General features: G+C 38.0%; 1 protein-coding gene across 6 annotated transcripts in view; it reads left to right on the top strand.

The window, feature by feature from the left end:
• PRUNE2 (prune homolog 2 with BCH domain) overlaps positions 1–22,026 on the top strand; it is a 233,612-nt gene that overhangs the window by 48,249 nt on the left and 163,337 nt on the right. For all 6 annotated transcript variants that reach the window (XM_032477876.1, XM_032477872.1, XM_032477875.1 and 3 more), the window contains exons 2-6: positions 163–267; positions 3,490–3,692; positions 5,860–6,023; positions 17,420–17,572; positions 20,100–20,194. In XM_032477876.1, coding sequence (XP_032333767.1) covers positions 163–267; positions 3,490–3,692; positions 5,860–6,023; positions 17,420–17,572; positions 20,100–20,194 — 720 coding nt within the window. The remainder of the gene's footprint in view (positions 1–162; positions 268–3,489; positions 3,693–5,859; positions 6,024–17,419; positions 17,573–20,099; positions 20,195–22,026) is intronic.

Here is a 22,026-nt window from a genome sequence, read left to right as displayed (position 1 = left end):
ATGAGCAGTTTTATGTGCCCATGTAAAACTTCATGATACATTTATGAATTTCTGCAGTTGTGTATGAACAGTAGCCAAGGCACACTATAAAAAAAGAGGTTGAAAAATGTCCACTTTATATCGATCTGTTAAATTGTGATGTTTTATTTGAATTTGTTTCAGAATCGAAGCAAACGCCTGGAGAAAGTCCACGTGGTTATTGGACATAAATCATGTGACTTGGATTCTCTCATTTCTGCCTTCACTTACGCTTACTTTCTAGACAAGGTGAGAGAAAAGATGATGATGCTTTTTGTATTTGACTTATGATGTAACTTTTAAAAACAAGCCTTTTCTCGAAAATCCAGGGACCTATTAATGTAGGTTTTCAGGATCTGGTTTGTTGCTGCAGAGAATAAAATGCATTATAATCCCTTAGTCCACAAACATCTATTAGTCACTTACTGTACATTAGGCATTGTTCTAGTTGTTCCTTGCTGATTCCCTGCATAAATCATTATTTAGATAAGATCCATTTTTTTCAAATACAAAATTTAAAAATTTTATAATAGTTGATTGATTTTATGGAAATTCAGAGAACTGACAAAAGCAACGGTCAGAATTTCTTGTTATCCTTTATCATCCTTGTTGGGTAATCTTGCTCTCTGGAGTAGAAAAATATGTGCAGAATAACCTGCATGAACATTATGTGAAGTCGAGAGCAGATTGGCTGGAATTTCCAGTAATAGGGGTATTACATGTCACACCTATAGTCTCTTTTTGCCTTTTAGTCTTTGTACAGCAAGGTCATTCTCAGTTAGTGGTAATCTCCCTTAAGCAAGATCTTTGCAATTGGTGAAGTGGTACTATAACATGCCAACAGAGATGGAAAAGGTCTTTCTTTTAATAAATTGTTTTAAAATTACCATTCCATAAAATTCATCAGCCCGTATTAATACATTATCTTAAAGCCTAAAATATTGCATTATGAGTGTCCCAGTGCTATTTCCAATTTCACACAATCTTTAATTTTCCAGAGTCCAATTGTTTCTATTCCAATTTTGCTTGGATTTTTGGCTCTGAGTGTATGCATAGCTGATCTAGAATGATTAAAACTGACATGAAACCCAGTCTTCTAGAATGAGCTATAGGTGGCAAGGATGTCTTTAGGGCAGCAACTGACAAAAATGCCACATAAAATATTCTGATCTCTATGTATGGCTTTCTATCATATTTATCTTAAAACTTGATAAACTTTACTTGGGAGATTAATTGGTATGAGGAGAGAAATGTATCTGTGTCAAAACACACATATTAAATACTAATCTTATTAACTGGAGTTTTTGACTCCTAGAAAAAAGTGTTGCTTGTCTTGACCACATAGAGTTGGCTGAACCAGACTGGTTTTTTAGACTGATGGTGGCATGAACTCTTAAGGAAATTATGTAATAAAAATGACACCACTACCAACTACAATGTCTTGAATGAGTATAATAACGTTCAACAAAAGGAGTGGGAAAAGTAGTTGTGACAGAAAAAATAGATAAGGAGACATGTGGCCTCTTTTCTCCTTCTAAGACTTGCTAAAAATGAGCATGGGAACAAATATAGAATTGGTGAAGAGTCGCATACTGGGGATTTGTTAAATATCTGTATCTTCCTCTTAATTTGTTGGACCCTGCCTCCATCACAGGTCTGCATCTCCATTTTAATTTTTCCTAGGAATCTCGCTACTCCCTTTCAGAGTATTAACACATAGGATAAATGCAGGGTTTTGCACCTTCTTGTGTATGACTCTGTTTAAATACTTTTCACTCTGATAGGTTGAAGCCCCATTCTACAGATAGGGAAAACTGAGGCTCAGAAAGGAAAATGGCTTTCTCAAAGTCACACAGCTGAGGCTGGGGCTAGAACCTAGTTCTACTGACTCCAACCTCAGAATAGGTCCTGCCAGGATAGGCTCAGGACTCATATTCCACTATCAGGAGTTGGATATAATTATCAATTATATCAATTAACAAGAAAAAATAACTTGCTATGCATAAATGATTATTACTAATCTATGTTGTATGCTAATACAATCTATAATAATCTATATATAGTAACCATATATAAGTAATATATAATATATGTATATAATACATATACAATAAATTATAATGTCTATATAATATAATAACCTATATATTATGCTAATGATTATTAAACACTTGTGATTGTGTAATAGCTTGACAGGTGAGAAAAAAAACTTCGTTGGAATGGCTTTGTGCTTTGTATACCATGTAGCAGTGAGTGATTCATTTGTTTCACTCAGTAAATATGTGTTAAATGTCTACTTTATGCCAGACTGTCTTATGTACCTAGAAACATAACAACAAAAAAAGACAGAAATCCCTTATAGGAAGGGGAGATGGATGATAAAGATGTTAAAACTGTGTAATAAATCCTATGCTTGTCACAGAGCTTGTGGTGGTGTGAGAACAAAGCCCATTTACTTTATGCAAAAACTCAGTGTTTCCAAACCCCACATTCTCTCACTGATATTTAGGGTTTATTGCCAGACACTCACAGTAATTTTTTTATGTTTTAAGTTATTTTTATGAGGGAGGTAATTAGGTTTATTTATTTTAATGGAGGTACTAGGGATTGAACCCAGGACCTCATGCATGTTAAGTGCACACTCTACAACTGAGCTATATACCCTCCTCCTACTCTTAGTAATTTTTAAAAGCACCTTCATTTTAAAAATTCCTATGGAAAAATAAGTTTATTATTGTGAATCTGAAATTCTCTAACTTCTACCCATCTTCTGTTTTCCTCATTACTACAGTTTTTTTTTTTAAAAAACAAGAGATTTGTTAACATAAGATTTTTTAAATAACATAAGAAATTAACAGAGATCACAATCCAGTAGTCTGTGGGCCAAATATGGCTCGTAAATGAGTTTTTACTAGCCTACACAGTATTTTTAATTTAAAAAAATGAATGGAAACAATTAAACATCACAGATAAGACCCCAAATCTAGATTTCTAGCTTTTCTTGAGTAATTGAAAGATGCACCTATTCTGGACCTGAATTTTTTGCTTGGAAACAACTGGCTGGAGCCAAGTGACCGACATCCCATATAGAAGAGTTGAAATGAGATATAAAGTATTTCAAGTAAGGCATGAGAGATTTCACGTAGAGTAACAAGAGGTTAAAAAATATTAGGGGACACTCACACATGGAAAAATGCTCTGCTCATTGGGTTCCAGAAACGTTGGTTACAGATGTCACATGGTTTAGCAAGGCCAAAGGACTTCTGTTTCCCTTACCATTCACCTCAGGTTTGTGAAAATGCACTTGTATTTTTCCCTCCTTCTGTTGTCAGTGATTTGGTCAGCATTTTGTGTGTGTGTGACGGTTTGCTATATAACTTATTTCTGGAAGTTAAAGTAGATACAGCAGTATATATATATTAAAAAAAAAAACCCACAATAATGTAAATCGGTCAATTTTTTTCTTGGCAGGTCAGCCCACCTGGGGTTCTCTGTTTGCCTGTGCTGAACATACCAAGAACTGAATTCAACTACTTCACTGAGACAAGGTTTATTTTAGAAGAGCTAAATATCTCCGACTCATTCCACATATTCCGCGATGAAATTAATCTGCATCAGCTAAATGATGAAGGGAAGTTATCTATTACACTTGTTGGCAGCAACGTGTTGGCAAGGTAAGGCTCCCTGTGAGGCTCTTGCTGTGGGGGGCGTGTTGATCTTTTAACAAAGGTTCTTCTGTGCAAAGGATTATATTGTTTAGGATGTTCATGGTTTAGGGAGATGTATTAAAGCCAGAGGACATTCAGAGGAAAGGGAATATGTTTTTTTTTTCTTATGGCAAAATTTGTTCTATGCCAATCCTTTGTTTTTACTTTGGCATTTCAAATATGACATCTTTGAGTGGAAAGTTCTTGTAAAATTGACCGAAATTATAATTTTAAACCATTTCAAACACTTTCTTATAGCAACGCAACAGTCCTATGTATTGATGCTGAAAGTGTATGTTGAAAATTGATATTAAACACTAAATGAAACTGAAAGGTTCTTAAGACAGAAATCTCAGTAGTGAAATGAAAAATTATGTAGACGGTCTATGAAAGTCATTTGCTCATTGGCTTATTTATTCATAGCATTTTATGCTATAAAAGCAGGATGGATTTTTGAAAGTTCATGTAATTTGAATGCCTTATTTTATGGACAAGATTCCTGAACCCCAGTGTTGCAAATTACTTGCCTGAGGTACCACGTCCTGTTAGTAGAAGAGTTTGGATTAGAACTTGGGTATTCTACCTCCTTCAACAAGTACTTAGGAGCTGCTAACTGACGTATGGATTTACAGGTACACGAATAGAAATAAGACAAATTCCCTGCCTTCAAGGGCCTTACAACCCATCACGAAGATTCCCATTTTGATGAGCTCTTGGTTGCTAATGAATGAAGAGTCCTCAGTTAAACACCCCAGTAGTTTGAGATGATAGTTTTTTTGCACACTTTGTCAGTTTGCTAATCCTTGATGACATTAACCAGTAGACATTGACCTTAGTATATATGAAATAAAAACTCATACAAGTATCTCATTTTTCACTTACTCTTTTTAAGGAAGCATATTTAGGTATAAATACATTGTAGTGTCAGTCATGCCGTTCACTCAGTTGTAAAGACTTTGGAAAGTAATCTGCTGGTGTTGAGCTGTTTTTACCCCCATGATGTTTGAAATACACAACATGTTTTGAGTAATATTTATCAGTCAATTGTTGACAACTGAGAGTTACCCATAGATTATTTGACTGACTTCAGTTTTCAGGGTCCAGGGTTATCACATTCGTGACTTAATTTATGTGTTAACTTTTCAAACCAACTGTAGTGCAAGTAGATATGGACAAAAACAACGCAAGAAGCCAAAGGAGTGAACTGTGAAAGATGTGTGTTAGTCGAAATCTTAAGGAGAGTTTTGTTATTGGTTATACAGAAGAATGTATGCTGGTTTGGAGACTGAAGTTGTGAAGTCTAACTTTGGGATTGTTTATGAAATAGAATGTTTTTCAAAAATAAATTGAGCTCTTTGTCTCCTTCATTGCCATGCTTTTGTTTATGTCAGACAGAAAGAATGAAGTTAGTTTTATTATCTTTCTTCCCGCCTTTGATAAAAGCCAACTCCATCTCATGTAAAAAACATGATGTGGAAATAAATAAGCCTGTAGTATTTTTTCTCTAACACCACAACTGGATATGCAAATTTGGAACCAGACAGAGTTTAAATACAAGTACTCTATTGACTAGCTGTGTGACCTTGGTCATTTTTTATTTTATTTTATTTTTATATGATTTTTAAATATTATACTCCATTTACAGTTATTACAAAACCTTGGCTCTGTTCCCTGTGTTGTATTGGTCACACATCTTAACTTTTTCATGCTTCTTTTTCCCCATTTATTAAAATGAGAATTTTAATAGAACCCATCAAACAGGATCATTTTATAATATAAGACATGATAATACTCTGACAGTATTTATAGCAGGGTCTGGCTTGTAGAGGAAGCTCAAACATGTTAGCTATAACAATCATTACTGTTGTTGTTGTTATTATTATTTTCCAACAGCAAAACAAGAGACAGAAGTGCTAAGGTATGAAGTCCTCCTAAGGCTCTTGGGGAGGTCATTAGTTGAAATTAATGTCAAAACACATAGAATAATGTTCCACTCTTCTGAGTCATGTGAGCTTCCTTGTATTTTTGGCTATTGAGAGGAAGTACTTTGCATGGGAGCAGAGATTCAATAATTCCAAAAAGTAAGAAAACATGCCATCTCTCTTTCTCTTCCTCTCCTCCGCTCGCTCTCCAGTGAGGACAAAGCCTTAGAATCGGCAGTCGTCAAGGTCATTAATCCAGTTGAGCAGAGCGATGCCGGCTTTGAGTTCCGAGAGTCTTCCTCCTCTCTGGTGGTGAAAGAGATTCTCCAGGAGGCTCCCGAGCTCATCACCGAGCAGCTGGCTCATCTGCTCAGAGGTGAGAGATGACTCTTTCTATTAAATACTGGAAGGCTTAATGGAGTGTCTCTCGACTTGCTCATGCGGAAAGAGTGCGATCCATTCTTGGGTTAACAATCCCTTTAAAGACGACGGGAAGCTTCATCAGAGAGGCAGGGAGTAAAGAGTTTGTTAAAGAGTAGCATTATACTGAGTATTAAAAATGTGCGTTTAAAAATAGGCAGGAAGGCTCTTTGCTGTTTCACTAGACAAGAATATTAAATGGAACCGTGGCACCTCTGTTGGGGGGTTGAAGTAGCTCCTCCAGCTGTGTAACAGCTTCCTGGGGTGCCTCCTGCCCCACAGCAGCATGAACAAGGGCCGGAATTGCACATTCCTGCATTGAAATACCTCCTGTACTGAGATATGCTTCGCTTACATAATGCTGTTTGGATGGCAAAATTACGCACCTTTCCTTTTGGTGATATTGTGCAGGGCTCGTAAGTCAAACTGCCACCTCTTTCCCCCCCACCCCCATCTTGTAGGATTTTCCATCTTCACTCAGCCTGCTTTAAGCACTGTGTTCCCCGTGACGCCATCATCAGTGATCCCCCTAATCTCTATTCCATCTTTGTCGGTGGAGCCCACCGCTTCTGAAAAGTGGTTCCCAAGCTGGAAATTGTCAATGACTTTGGTGCCGCAAAATTACCACCAAAATTCCATGTTGTCTCATGTAGGAGAGTTTGGGGGTTTGTATAAAGTCTTTTTCTTTCAACAATCCATCTTGAATATGGTAGACATAGATTTTTCTTAGGAGTATTTGACACAGGAAAGTGGAAAACAGTGACTAACAGGCTGACAGAATTAAAAAAGGAAGGAGAAGCCCAAGAGTATGTTGACAACTCTCTTAAGAGCTTTTCCTTTTGCTTCCTCTGTCTCTACCAGAATTTGGAGGGGAAAAGGTCAAGACTTACATAATTCCTATAAATGTTTAAGAACCAGTGGCCCCAGGAAACCTGGTTTAAATACTTTTCTGGCTATGGACATCTGTAAAGTTGCTTTATGGAAAGCTGTACCTTCAACTAAACTAAGTAGCACAATCATTATCTCTGTAACAGTGGAAGGAAAATAAAGGCAATTGGAGATCTTGTCCAGGAGGGGAGTTGTTTGGCAGTGCAGATGTGTGATGCAGGCAAACGCTAGAGAATATGCTGTTTAAATATTCTGCAAACTAAGAAGCTGGGTTTATTATTCAAAAAATACAAATGTGGTCGATGATTAGCTCATCATGATTTTCTATAAACAGTAAAATAATGTCAAACTGTACTACATTGGAACAAAGTTTATGATTTTGTCGACAATGATGACGATGTTCAGATTTAGGGAGCTAGGAAGGATGCTTTTGTTAGTTACCTTAGCTCTAGTCTGCAGAGCTACCAAGAACGAGAACTGTGGTAAAGGACCTTGGTTTTTCTCATCGTCAGAGATTTTTCATAACTTTGGGCTTAAAGTGGCATCAGGAAGCTGGCAGGATAGAGACATCACTTCCTTGTTGCTTGGAAATTGGAAAGTGAGCGGATTCAGTGCCCCTGTCTGTGAAGGCTGCCAGTGCAGAGACTGTCATGAGAAAGTCAGAGTCACTGCAGCCTGGGAGGTAGAAGACACAGGTGGCGTATCACAGTGGAAAGAGGGCTCTGGAGAGCTTTGGCCGAAGTGTGCACATGTGCAGGTGTGTTTGCATGTACGTGGAGGGGAAATGGAACATCACTGAATGGTTTTGCCAAGAGGGAACTAAAGGATGGCGATCCAAGGAATTGGATTTTAAAAAGGTAACTCAAGTGTTCAGAGTAAGAATTGGCAAAGGGTCAATTTTTAAAAGCTCCTGAATCTTTAATAAACATAAGAAAAGAATCAAGTCAAATTTTGCTATATTCACTAAACTCAAACTTAGATTTTATAGTTTTCCAATCATATATGAACACCAAACCTAAAGGGAGGTTTTCTTTAATGCCTATAAATAACTTTAACATTCATGATTTTCATAATGTGAATAGTTCTCTTTCTAAAGGGTTTTTCTCTATAAACAGCTATGATGTTATCATGTCCTAAAATCTGTCATGCTGAGGCACACTGGTGCCCTGTAAATGGATTTCAAGTGGGCCAAGATATTGATCCCCTTAGTCCTTGGAGGGGACCCCAAATATATCTCTTAGCTTGGTATGCTAAAAAAATATAATTTTCAATGTGTTCCTTTATGTGCAAAAGGTTGAACCTATTCTTTTTCAGTCTTACTTGTTAGCTCCTTCTCTTCTACTCAGCTTCCAAGTATTGCAATGCCCTAGAACTTTGTCCTGGATCGTTTTGTAAAGTATCCCTAGGTAGCCTCATTTAGTTCTAAAATTTTAAATATAATACACTGACTGTGACTCCAAGTATCACCAGTCATGACCCCTCTTTAGAATTCCAGGTTCATCTTCAGTGCCCACACGACATCTTCATTTGCATGTCTAATTAGCACCACCACTTCAACATGACTGTAATGGAACCCTTTAGTTCCCTGGACCTCCAGACCTGCTTTTATACCAGTTTCCTCCTATCAGTAAAAAGCATCGCCAACCACCCAATTATTCAAGCCACAGTCTAGGAGTGATACGTGATTCTTTCTTTTACCTTTCCTCCCACATTGAGCTGTCGGCTAGACTTGTTGACTCTACATCTAGAGCATAACCTGAATCCATCCACTTTTCCCCTGATCACTAAGTATTCCGGTCTAAGCCGCCGTTCTGTCTCTCTTTGGCTGATGCCACAGCTGCCTGACTGTTGCCATTCTTCCATGGAATCTATTTCCTACCAAGTACTCATAAAAGAGTAAACCAGTCATGTCACTTCCCTGCTGAAAACCCATCACACTCAAAGCCCAAGCACGCCACCCTCAGAATCCAATACACAGTCTTTCTCCTGCCTATCCCAGCGTCATCTCATGCTATTGTCCCCTTTTCCCATTGTGTGTTCCGGGGATGGGGGCCTTTCATTCCTTCAGATATGCCAAACTCTTCCACTCTTGAGGATTTACACATACGGAACCCTCCTTCAGGGACGCTCGTTTCTGTCGGCTTATCTTTATCACTAGTCTCCTCCTTGCTCTTGCTCCTTCATTCTAGAATGTAAGCTTCATGAGAAAAGAGACCTTCTATGTTTCGTTGACTGCTCCACTGTTCTCATCTCTGGTGCCTGAAGCGGCGCCTGCCATCTAATACACTCTCAGTAAATCCTGCCATCAAGTGAACTGTGCAAGATTGTTTGTATCCTTTCTATTTTTATGACTATATTGATTTAGTTGGTACTATGATATGATCATTTCCATTTCATTCCAGCCCATCCCTCCGATTTTCTTTTTTTTTAACAGCTTTATTGTGGTATGTTTCCTGTACAGTAAACTACACGTATTTCAGACGTACAATTTGATGAATTTGGTTGATGCACACACCCATGAAACCACCATAATCCAGATGGCTAACATTTCCATCACTCCCCAAGAGGTGCAGTTTTCAATTTATTGAAATTTAATTTCTCAATTTATCCCTTCCCACCCCCTTGACCCCCTGGTAACCATAAGTTTGTTCTCTATGTCTGTGAGTCTGTCTCTGTTTTGTAGATAAGTTCATTTGTGTCCTTTTTTAAGATTCCACATATGAGTGATATCATATGGCATTTTTCTTTTTCATTCTGGCTTACTTTACTTAGAATGACAATCTCCAGGTCCATCCATATTGCTACAAATGGGCTCCAATATTCTTAATGTCCAGAATTTGCACATTGTTCCTTTCAGTAATAACCTTCTCCCCACCCCACCCTCTTTTTTTTTTCAGCTTTTAGGAATCCTTGTTTTGGTATTTTGCAAACATTTGTTTTTATTTTCATCTTTTAATTTTATTTTTTATTTTATATGTCTATTTTATATATGTAATTTTCACCCTTTCATGGCATATAATACATGTACAGAAAAGAATGCAAAACATAAATATATATATGGCTCAGTGACATCTCATAAAAGGGACATCCTTTTAATAATTACCCAGGTAAAGAAATAGAACAAGCTGACCTCTTTGTGCCCCATCCCATCACCACTCACTCCCTCACTAACTAAATCAAGGTAACCAATATTCTAATTTTTATGGCACATGCTTCTCTGCTTTTCTTTAAATTTTACCACTTCTATGTGCACCCCATATCACTAGAGACTGTTTTCTGTCCATTTTGTATATTAGATAAATGGAGTATATGGTATACACCCTCATTGTTGTTAGATCTCCATGTTTGTGTTAAGTGTGACCAGTAATCTGCCATCTATTTATCTGTTATTTATTTATTTATTTATTTATTTATTTATTTTATTTTTTGCATATGTATCCTTTCTTCTTCCATAGGCTGTTTGAAGTGGCTTACAAAATTGCATGTCAATACTATAAAATATGAAAAAAGAGTCAGGGTCAGGAAACATACAAGTATCTAAATTTGGAGGAGTAAAAATAGTATTTTGCATGAAACTTTGACTATGGAGTCAATGAAAAAGTAGAAATATAATTAACTGAAATATTTATATTATTACTGAAACAAACACATACACTAGTTCCTCATTAAAAAATATCTAAATCTAAAGTTTTTTTCCCTTGCATCAGTCTTCTTGAAGTGACACCTTCTAACGTCACAGACATCCTCCAGCTTTCTCACCTGTGACAGCATATTACACAGGAACTGGGCAGAGAGTATCACACACTTGCTGCTCCTCAGTCAGTGAATGGTGATTGTTTTATTCAGCTTCCCCTTCAGTCTAGTAACCTTGTTTTCTGTTCCAAATCTTTTTTCTATACATGCTGCTGTTTTTCACTAAATACAGGAATTTAATACTTAAAATCAGTCATATTGGAATCTCTGTAGTCATACTCACTGCTGTAGCTATATATCAGAATTTTGCATTGTGGGATAATATTATATTCCAATTCTGAGGTAGGACCTGATGATTATGGATGCTGTTAAAAGATCAGTTATATACCAGTTAGAAGTAGGTATTGTCTTGCCGGTGTAGAAATAACCTGCTGCGTTTATCTGATAAACCCCCCATCACTCTGTCACCTGGACCTTGGCAGGAGAGTTAGGGATAAAGGTCAACAGATGACCTAGCCATAGCTAGTGTGTGTTCAGACTTTGCAGGGGGGTTAACAAAGTTGACATAATTGGCGTTTTCTTAAATTAATACTTCTTACAATAGCTAGGTCTTCTTGTTGTCTTTCAGGAGGACATACCTCACACAGGCATTTCAGGATACAGATCATGAGCTCCCCTTTCATCTGAAAAGGCGCAAATTTACTTATGTAGATTACTGTCTTAATTACTTGTGTGAGAAATTTGTCTGAAAAGAGACTGTGCTCATTCAGATGAGATCATAAATGACCCAGATTTTTGGAAATGTGTCTTTTCACTCCTTCACCCCCTCCCCACCTCTGTATTTGCTCTTGTGGTTCCTGTTCCTTTGTTTTCTTTCTCTTCTCCTGCCTTTTCTTTCCATCTCCCCACCTTCCCCACCCCCAACTCCCTACTCTTGCCCTCCTGCTGCTGCTTCTAAGATTTGACTGTTATCATTTTCTAACAAGCTGCATCCTGTCCTGTCTTAAAAGTCACATTCTACAGTCATGGTGGCCTAGAGTTGGTGTTTGGCTGTGCCCTGGGTTTGTGCCAAAGGCAAACAATTGCTTTTCTGCCAGGCTACTCAACCTGCATTCTTTTATTTCCTGCAGAAATGTGTACTAGAGGATTACTGCCAAGTTTAAGGTCTATTGAATTGCTGAATCATCGCACTGGGGGCTTGTGTGCCGACGTGTGTGTGTGTGTGTGTGTGTGTGTGTGTGTGTGTGTGTGTGTGTGTGTGTGTTTCCCAGAACCAGCTGGCAGCGATTAGACTACAGCCACAGATTACCTGCAAACATGATGGCAGGTTCGCATCAAGACCATGCTTCACCCAAAAGGCCTTGCACCTTTATTTGTATAAGGCCTTTACAGAGCCACGCTTCGCTTACAGAGCCATGCAATGGCTTTTTGTGTAGTGAAACAAATAGCAGCAAAATTGTTCCTCACTTAGGATGCGGGAAAACTATGCCCTAGGTCTTAAAGAAACAATTCTCTCCTGTTGGTTGTTCCATTTGAACGTCAGTAAAGAATCGTTGCTTGCTATTTTAGTAGCCTGGATTAACAGCTTCAAAAAGAGCCTTTTAAGGAGATCAAATAAGAAGGGAACAGAGCCAGATTTTTTCTTTTCTTTTTTTTTTTTTTTTTTCTCTCTTGCCCAAAGAGTGAATCATCCATCTCCCAAAATGGTTACAAAATCCAAAGGGAATTACGACGCTGTTTTGCTTAAGAAGAGGAAAGGCCTGAGTTGGGGGAAGGGGAAAGAAATGATTTTTCTCTGTTAGCTATAAAACCAGAATAATGCCTCATCCTCGGAGTGTGAATAATTTCTTCTGCCATATAAAGGCAAATTTTATTCTTAAATTCAGGCGTTTTAAATGTAAAAGATTACTAAGCAGTTTGAATACTATGCTCCTTTTTAAGCCCTTTCCAGGCAAAAATATAAGCTAACTTGTATTTTCTGTTTTTTCTCCTCCCTTCTCCCTCCCCACTCCCTCTGCTCTCTGTTACTTGTTCTTCAATTTTTTGGTTTCAGTGTGAAAAAAACTGATCCCAGGTGAAACAAGGAAAGACTTTTAAATCCCTTCTTTTCGGCTAAGAATTTATCATGCAGAATACGCATTGACTGTGGTGAATGTTTTCCCCAAACAACTCTGACTTCATTAGATCATGTTTAATATTAATGCACTGCAGTCGCTTTTGGCAAGAGGTCCTTTACTTCTCCATTCTTTTGAACAAAGAATATTGTGGTTGATTTTTTTCCTAATGGAATGAGATGTTTGCTACTATTTGATTTTAATTGCTTTCTTTGTTGCTGTTGTTAATCCCCCGTGGCCTATGAATAGCTGGGACACTGGATTTAAGTTTGGTGTTTTTTTTTTTGTTTTTTTTTTTAGTTCTGCAGTATTTTCGGGAAGTTAAGCCAACTCTTAGCCAAAAACAGGTTTGATTTTGCTAAGAGGTGCCTCTGGCAGCTCTATATCCTGATACAGATATTTAACTAAGTATGTAGCTAAATGGGTCTCTAAAGTGCAGTAGAAAATTTTGCTATAGTTGAATCCCTTGGATAAAGTTGGGGTATAGCCTTTCTTCTGCAGTAAAAACAAATCAGAGCATAGTGACCATCATTTTGAGCCCCCCCCCACTTACATTACATCATCTCCTTTTTAATTGGCAAGCAAACTTAATTATAAGCCAATATCAGGAGTTTCCTTTCATTGAATTATCCTGTAGTGTTCTGTTTAGTGCAATATCTGTTAGATTAATTTCTGAATGCTGCCTTTTTATTTTATGTATTTTAAAATTAAGATCCTCAAATCAAAGGAATTGGATTCTTGGTTTTGACTATAAGCCAGGCACATTTTTGTGAAATTTATTTCTAAATACTTTACATTTTGATACTATCACAATTTTTTTTAAAAATTTAAATTTGATTTTCTGATTGTTTATGATTGTTTATAGAGGTACAAGAATTTTGTAGTATTGACCATATGTCCAACAACCTTGCTACATTTATTTACTATTTTAAGTTTAATTGTATTACTGTTACTACTTGTATTACTTTACTATTTTTTTAGTGTGGGTTTTCTTGTGGCAGATACTTCCAGTTTATAATTCTGGAAATGCCTTTATTTTGCCTTCATTTTTTTCATAAATTTTCTCTCAGTATAGAATTCAATATTGGCAATTACTTTATATCAGCACTTTGAAGCTATAATTCCATTGTTTTCTGACTTTCATCATTTTAGATGAGATTAGTTCTCAGTTTTATTGTAGTTCTTTTGATAGTAATGTATTTTTTTCTCTGATTTAAAACTTTTTCCCTCTGTAATTTTTAGTGTTTTACTGACATGTGTCTAGAGGTGTTTGGTGGTTTTTTGTTGTTATTGTATTTATTCTGATTTGGGTTCATAATTTATCTTGAATATCAGTGTAGTATCTTTCATTAATTTTGAAAATTAATTGGCCAATGTTTTTTAGTTATTGTTTCATCCCATTTTCTCTTGCCTTTCCAAGGATGACTCTTATTACATGTATCTTAGACCCTTTTTCTATGTCACATATGTATGTCTCTTACTCTCATCACTGTATTTTTATCCATTTTTTCTCCATGCTTCAATGTGGATATTTTCTTCTGGCATATTTGCCAATTCAGTGATTTTTCCTTGGTGAAATCTGTTGTTAAACACATTTTTGAGTTCTTAAATTCACTTGTTAAATTTACAGTTTTTAAATCTCTTTTGAATTTTTAGTTATAGATTCTAATTCTCTTCTGTAATTTTCCAGCTAATTTTTTAATTCTCTCTGGTTCTGCTTTCATTCTCTTCCTCAAGAGTTTCTTCCTCTGGAGTTTCCACTCATTTGTTTATATTTCTCTTATGCTTGATAATTTTTTACTAAATGCTGAATATTAAATATGCAAAATGTAGACCTGATGCTATAGATGACAAAATACTTTCTCTGTGGAGAGGATTTACTTTTGCACCTCAAAGGCAGTTAGAAGAATGTCAGATAAACTTAATCTATACTGTGTTTGAGCTGATTCAAACCAGGATTTTAGTCTTCATGAAGACTGATCTATTTTTGCTTCACCCTTTTCTTATGGCAGGGCTCAGCAAACTTTTTCTGCATAGGGTTAGATAGTAAATATTTTAGGCTTTGCAAGCCTGTGGTCTCTGTTGCAACTATGCAACCCTGTCATGAAAGCACAAAAACATCCAGGAAAAAATATATAAATTAATGGGTGTGGTTGTGGTCCAGTAAAACTTTATTTGTAAAAACAGGCAGTGGGTCAGATTTGCCCTGCCGACCACAATTTTCCAATCTCTATCCAAGGATGTAGGGAAATTGTCTCCATGGATCTCATCTCAAAACTTGAGATATTTAACAAGACCCCTCTATGGGGAACTCTAAACTCCATGTTTTATCTCCCTACTCCTGTGAAACTTCTGTTAGATCTGCTAATCTCAGTTCATTGGCTACCATATGAATTACCAAACACTCAGAGGGGAAAAGCAACACCAGATGTTGAGTTTACCTCTGTACACTTACCTTCTTTCCCAGATCTTAGCTTCTAAGATAGTCACCTGGGTGACTCTGATGCCTTCACAGTTTGTTTTGTTTTGTTTTTTTTTTAATTACCTAGTTTTTCTCTTTGTTCTTGGAACAAGTAATCTGGCAAGTGTATGAAGATCTTTTTTGAAATTTAGATTCACTATTGCCTTAACAAAGAGTATAAAAGTCATCCTTATATTTTGGGTTTTGTGTCAGAAATTGTCGGACCAAAGGGTATACTCAGAATCTAGTTGACTACTCCTCATCCCACCTTTAGTGGTAATTTGTCTTGAATTTGTTCAATTCTCTTCATACTGACTGCTCTTTCCTTGGTTCTCATCTAAAACAGCCTTCTAATTCTCCCAATATGCCTTGTCTAATTCACTTCCTCATGGTAGCCTAAGTGATTCTTATAAAACATAAATTTGAGCATGTTACCTCTCCTACTTCAGACTCTTTAGTGACTCCTCATTTCCTTTAGAATATAAAAGACAAATTTTAAGATGGCTCATAAGGCCCTTCATGACCTGACCTCTATTTACCTCTCCAACCTAATTTTTAAAAATGTTTTCTTTTAAACTGTACTATCTAGTTCTAATTAACTTCATTCCATTCCTTGAACTGGCCAAATCCTCTCCTACCTCAGTGCCTTTGCACATGATCTGCCTGGGTCATGATCTCCCTTTTACCTTGCCTTCACCTTAAGTCCCTAGTTTTCATTCAAGTCTCAGCTTAGAAAATCTTTTCTGACTCCTAAATTCTTGCCTAGATTCAGAGTGCTGTATATTTCTTCACTGATATTTCTTATCCCCTTTATACTGAAATTTTATGTGTTTACTTATTTGTAGTCCCTAAACCACTATAAGCTTCAAGGGGCAAGGCTGTCTCTATTCCAGTCTTGTACATCTAGTACAGTGCCTGGGTCATAATAGGTGCTCAGTAGTTGTTTGCTAAAGGAATGAATGAATGAATGAGATGCTTTAAATGCATTTGGCATTATTTATCTTTCATTGTGATGTTTATATTTATTGAGTTTCAGTATAACCTTATTAGCTGGGAAAACAATATTCTTTCTTTCTTTTTTTTTTTTTTTATGAAAGCAGTATTATGTTTTTAAAATGGGCAAATGGGAACAGAGAGGCCAGATGACTTGCTTGGGATTTTTCAGGATGTTTAATGGTGAATGTGTATCTAATCTCTAGGTTCTATAAGTCTCCAGGTAGATGTCAAGATTAGGTACCATAGTTTTCCCTTACTCACTATTTCATTTATTCTTTTCATTCTTACCACTTACCATTCTTTTTTTCTTTATTTTCCCTCCCCCTGTGATTATCATTAAAGCCACACTGAAAGCTAGAGAGATGGTGACACCATGATTAATCAGTAAGTTTGAGGATTTGTAGAGAGTTTAATCATTCATCATTTAGCAAAGCTTCCCTTTCCCCCGTGACCTCATGTTAGTTTGAGTTTAGTATGCAGGGGAAGGAGATGTGACAGGTGGTTACCCCTCCCATTATGCTTAGAAATTCCAGGAGTTTTTGAGAGGTTGGTTTTTCATATCGTCAGATCACTTTGTAATTGAAACCTGTAATTTAGACCTAGCTTATGAATCCTTATAATTAGATAATAGTAAATAACTTCAAAACTGTGTGTGGTGCCTGGAAATGGGAAATAGATTCCAGATTAACACCTTGTCAGAGTCCTCTGCTACTGACCGTGAGACTATGAAATCATTTAATTGTTAAAAGGAGGAAGTTCCTATGTGAAATCCATAATGTGATGCCTGGAAGCCATCTCCCTGTGAGCTCTTAAAGGGATTATTAAAGGGGAATATTAAATAATATTAAAAAAAATAGTTTGTCATTAACTTCCATGCCAAAACCATTTAAAACCCATGTTTGTTATTTTTGTGTGTTTGTGCGGTGGGGGAAAGAGCTGTGCTTTGTTCCTTTGTCTGTAACTCTGCCGTAGAGTGTGCTATCGTCAGCTCTGCTGTTGAGGTTAACGCCCGGACACCAAGGAGGTAGGGCAGACAGTCTCTGGAGGGTTTTCTAAAAACTGCCTCTTGAGGGTTACATAGTGGAGGCCCCTGGTCCAGGGAAGAATCTGGAAGTCAAGAGACCAGAAAACGTTGACTTTCCTGTCCCCTGTCCTGGCTTGACTGGAAAGTTTAAGGCCCACTGTACTCATGCCTTTCAGGTAGCATCCTTTTCAAGTGGATAGCCATGGAATCCAAGAAGATCTCAGAGAAGCAGGAGGAAGTTCTTTCTCTCCTGGAAGAAAAATTTCCCAGCTTGCCTCCAAGAGAGGACATTATCAGCGTCCTGCAGGAGACCCAGTTCAGTGCTCAGGGTGAGTGACTGTGCCCCCAGCTCTGTCACAGCTCCTGAGGAGGGGAAGTGTGTGGTATGGGGTGTTGCGGGGGCCCCCCAGGGTGAACCTGAGTGCGCCTTCGCTTTCTTCCCTAGTGTTCGTGCTTGTGGAAGACTTTCAGCCACAGCATGTTGGCTCACCTGGAAGCGGGCAGCCTGTTCAGCAGGCTCTCCTCTGAGGCCTTGTGCCTGGATGTGTGGTTAATTCATGCAGCTAATGGGCACCCCAGCTGCATCATTATGTGAAATCCCTGTGCTGGGAGGGTTCTATTTTGAGAATGTGGCAGGACCAGTGTCAAGCACGATGGGATTTCATAAGTCAATTAAATTTAGGGACAAAAAAAAGAAGACTCCTAAGCAGGTAAGTGTTCTGCATGTCTCGGCTTTGTCAAGAGAGTGGATTCCTTGGCTTAATTGTTTTATAACAACAACAACAACAACAACAACAACAACAACAATAATAAATACCTATAGTTCACTGAGTGCCTAATCTACACAAGGTTCTGATGGTGTAACTTTGCATGGATTCATTTACTGTCCTCACGACAGCCCTGTTCAGGTGGTATTGTTGTCATCCCAGATTCCCAGATGAGAACACTGAAGCACAGAAAGGGATCTTTGCTTTCCCGTCATCACTTGCACAGCTGGCAAGTCTATCTTTAAGGTGCATAGGTTTCTCCCTTAGTTCGGGATCCCCCAGAGGGCAGAGCCTGAGGCAAAGCAGTTAATTTGGGAGGTGATCCCTGGAAACACTGAAAGGGCATGGAGTGCTTTTTCAAGCAAGGTAGCTTTGTGGGAAACCAGACCTTCACCCTCCTAGGGAACTCTAGGAAAGAGTGTAAAATTGCACCTCAGTGTTTTCCCACCCAGGGGGAGCAGTGGTGTGTTGAAAGTTGTTCATCAGTGCTCCAAAAACTGATTGTTCAATTTTCAGGAATTTTGTAATTTGGTTGATGTTGGGTTGGCATGTTGAAATCAGCCACGGTGGAAGGAAGTATCAACACCACAGAAATCAACAAACACTACAAATCAGGTTTTGTTACTGGCTGTTAAACATTTATGGGCAAACCACTGGAATGTTGAGGGCTACTCAGTCCCAGGGACTGACTCCCCTAGGGTGGGCTCTGGTGGCCAGAGAAAGGCCTCGGGGAAAGAGAGGCAGGTGTTAGTGGTGGAGGGGCATGCTGGACACAGTGCACTGGGAAAGTCTCGGGAAATGTGGGCGGGGCGCCGAGGCACCTGCCACACCTCCTGTTACACGTGCACACGTGTGGATGTACGTGGATGTATGTCTGCATGATGGTATGCATTTTGTCATTCATTTTCAAAACTAGACCAAACTTTTAATGTCACCATATATTTTATAAATCACTTCATACATTAGTATGATAGATTGTGACCTTTTAGTCTTTGAGTTGAAGAAAAGTATTTAGTACCTATCTGTTTCCCCATACTGCTGTGAATGACACTGTTCTAAGCTGGGAGGGCAAGCAGTGGACTCTGGTGTCTTAACGTCCATCTGAGAAGGAGAAATGTACTCTGCTGGGCTTTATTGTGGATCTTCTTCCTAAGAGCTTAGACCTAAGTGGATATAATAATCTAGGGTGGGAAATGTCAAGCCAGACCCTCTCCTGTTTTTCAGTGATAGATTTTATCGAAGCACGTTGGTCAGTTGACTCAAACTATGCCGTTCTGGATGATTTATCCATTTTGGATTACTCCTGCCGTCCTTGAAGGAATCCTATAGCTCCTATTGCCAGAGCCTATTACAAGGGTGACCAACTAAATTATGATAGGTTTAGGGTCACATTTATAAAGTGCATTTGGAATAAAATTACATTTGAAATATGGAGCTTCCCCTAAATGCATCCTGAAAGCAAATTTTGGCCTCATTAGGTATTATTTGGTTATTTGCATGGTTTGCTAGTTTTTTTTTTTTTTTTGTCATTTACCCACCTCCTCCCTTCCATTCCCTAATTTTGTCTGCTATGGGCTTCCAGTCTGACCTCTGAGCATTTAATCTCCTGGGCTCCCCTAAAGATTACTGACTTCTGACTGTGGTCTGCGGGAAGGGTTAGCAAAGGAAAAGAGGGAGGCTGCAGTATTTCCTCCCTGCTGCCTTCCTGGGTTGGCGCTGAGTTTCTGGCAGCCCCTCTTCTACTGTTCCAGATCCCTCTTTCCTTCCCTGGATCCTCTGCCAGTCTCTGGATGCCTCACCATCTTTCATGTGTTTTCTCAGTCCCGCCCACATCTCTCTAAGTGTCCTGCCATTAAAGAATCTTCTTTTGCATCCTGAGAGGTGAATTCTGTTTGCTGCTGGGATCCTAACTGTTGCAAATATTGTCACTAATGTGCTTTTTGCCCTGATATGTGTGTGTTTATTATGGTTAAAAGAGATGTGAGAGGAGAAATATTGAAATTAACAGGGTGACTTCTTTAAATAATCCCTTGATATTATCAAAAATGCTCCCCAAGTATAACATACTGTTTTTCCCTCTCATGCACAGGTTTAAGTATTGAACAGACAATGCTGAAGGACCTCAAGGAACTTTCAGATGGGGAAATAAAAGTGGCCATTAGTACCGTGAACATGACATTCGAGGTAAGGGTGGGGAAACTTTTTTACACAATTGTGTTCTGAGCAACTGCAATATAGTTCTCTCGACTGCATAAGTTAGTGTTAGTCTTTTGCTATGAGTGCTTCTTTGTGATATATTTGACTGGAAATGCAGGTTATTACTTTGAGTGAAAACCCTATACTAAATCAATGAAAAATGCCAAACCTGGATTCCCAAGATGAGTGCTATTTCATTCATCTCAGTAAAACAAAGCCTAAAACAAACACTCACATTTGTATACACTTGTCTGTACATATATGGATAGCCTGTTTAACAACAATGATTATATGCGTAGGTAGATTCCCTTCCTCTTTCTATGCACTACCCTGCGTTGTCCATAGACTTTTTTCTAAGAAACCAAGTTGTCCTTTGGCTTGTGCAAGCTGTTTGGGTGCGTGTCATTTTGGTAATCAACAGTGACAACGCGAATGTTGGTAAGAGCCTCCTTCCAGTCTGTTAAGTGAGTGACCCAGGGTGAGTGCTACTCTGGTCTTTGTGTGTTCCCTTGGTAAACGGTCTTTTGTCTACTCTGGGGGTTTTCAATGACTTGTGTGTTAATCTTAATTAACCTAATTAATGGGAATTACATTTTACAAAGGCACAGTTGTACCATGCAGAAATCTGAGTATTTTTTATTGTTACACTGCCTTGATCAAGCTATTCACCTTTAACTGAGGCACTGAACTCTCAAGTCAAGTTTACGGGCATAAAAATTGCAGTATAAGCACTTGTCTTTTGCATTTTAGAATTGTACGTTGCTTTTCTTTTTATTTTTCTCATGGTGGTGGTGACTGCATCAGTGTGTGTATTTCTAGGGAACAGCAGGCATGCATAAGGGTGTCTCCACCTCAGAAAACCCAACAGCAAACCAGGCACCTTTTTCTATGATCTCCTTGTAAAATTTGTTCCTAGTTGATTGACATTGTAGTTCAGCTCGTAGACCCATGTGAGTACCAGGAGGGAGAGTGTTATCACTAAAGATACCCACGCTTGGTGGCAATACAGTGCCTCCTAGTTTACAGAGCACATTCTCATTGCCTGTAGAAACTCAACTGTTTCTATGGACTTTCAAATTGATCAAATGCTCCATGTAATTAGATGATGTTGTGACTCAAAACAAGAAATGCATGCAATTTGGGATGTAGTAACTAGATAATCACCTTCAATTAGAAATCTGCTTTGTGTCTAGAAATGCAAGGAAGACGTGGATCTTGCAAGGGTCAGTAGCTCTGAGAATCATCTCTCCCAGTTCAAGCCTTAGGGTTTTCTTTCTCTTTCCGACCCCCTCCCCTCTCTCCCTTCATTTAAAGGCAATCTTATTAGGTTTTAAATGCCTTGTTTGGAATTCCTTTCTAAATTAATGTAGATCATCTTGTAATTGCTTAGGGAACTGTCTGTAGTTAGCAAATTATTTTAAAGCTATTATTATTATACACTTACTGTAGCTTTAATGTACCTTCATTTATATTATAGGGATATACAAATGGCTTTGTCAGATATGTTAAATTGTAAATGTTTATCAAGCTGAGTAAGTGATAAAATGATCATCTTAATCTTGACAGTAATTTACATAGAGGTCCAGTAATTAATCAGGCAGCTAAGTACATCTCTGGAAGAGCTATATAATCTTCTGGGAGGAGAGAGGACATTTATACGTATAAAGAAGGGTGCACAGATTAAACTCTAATCAGCTGAGTGAGAGCTTTTCACTTGTGAATAATGGGGATATTGAATGTGACTGAGAAATGGAAAAGAAATTCCTTAGTAACATTGTATATCTTCTTTGAAAGAGAAGATGCACATTATTTATTTAATC

Source organism: Camelus ferus, chromosome 4 (assembly GCF_009834535.1).
Source record: "Camelus ferus isolate YT-003-E chromosome 4, BCGSAC_Cfer_1.0, whole genome shotgun sequence".
NCBI classification, from domain to species: Eukaryota; Metazoa; Chordata; class Mammalia; order Artiodactyla; family Camelidae; genus Camelus; species Camelus ferus.
This window is presented reverse-complemented; position numbering and strand designations above follow the sequence as displayed.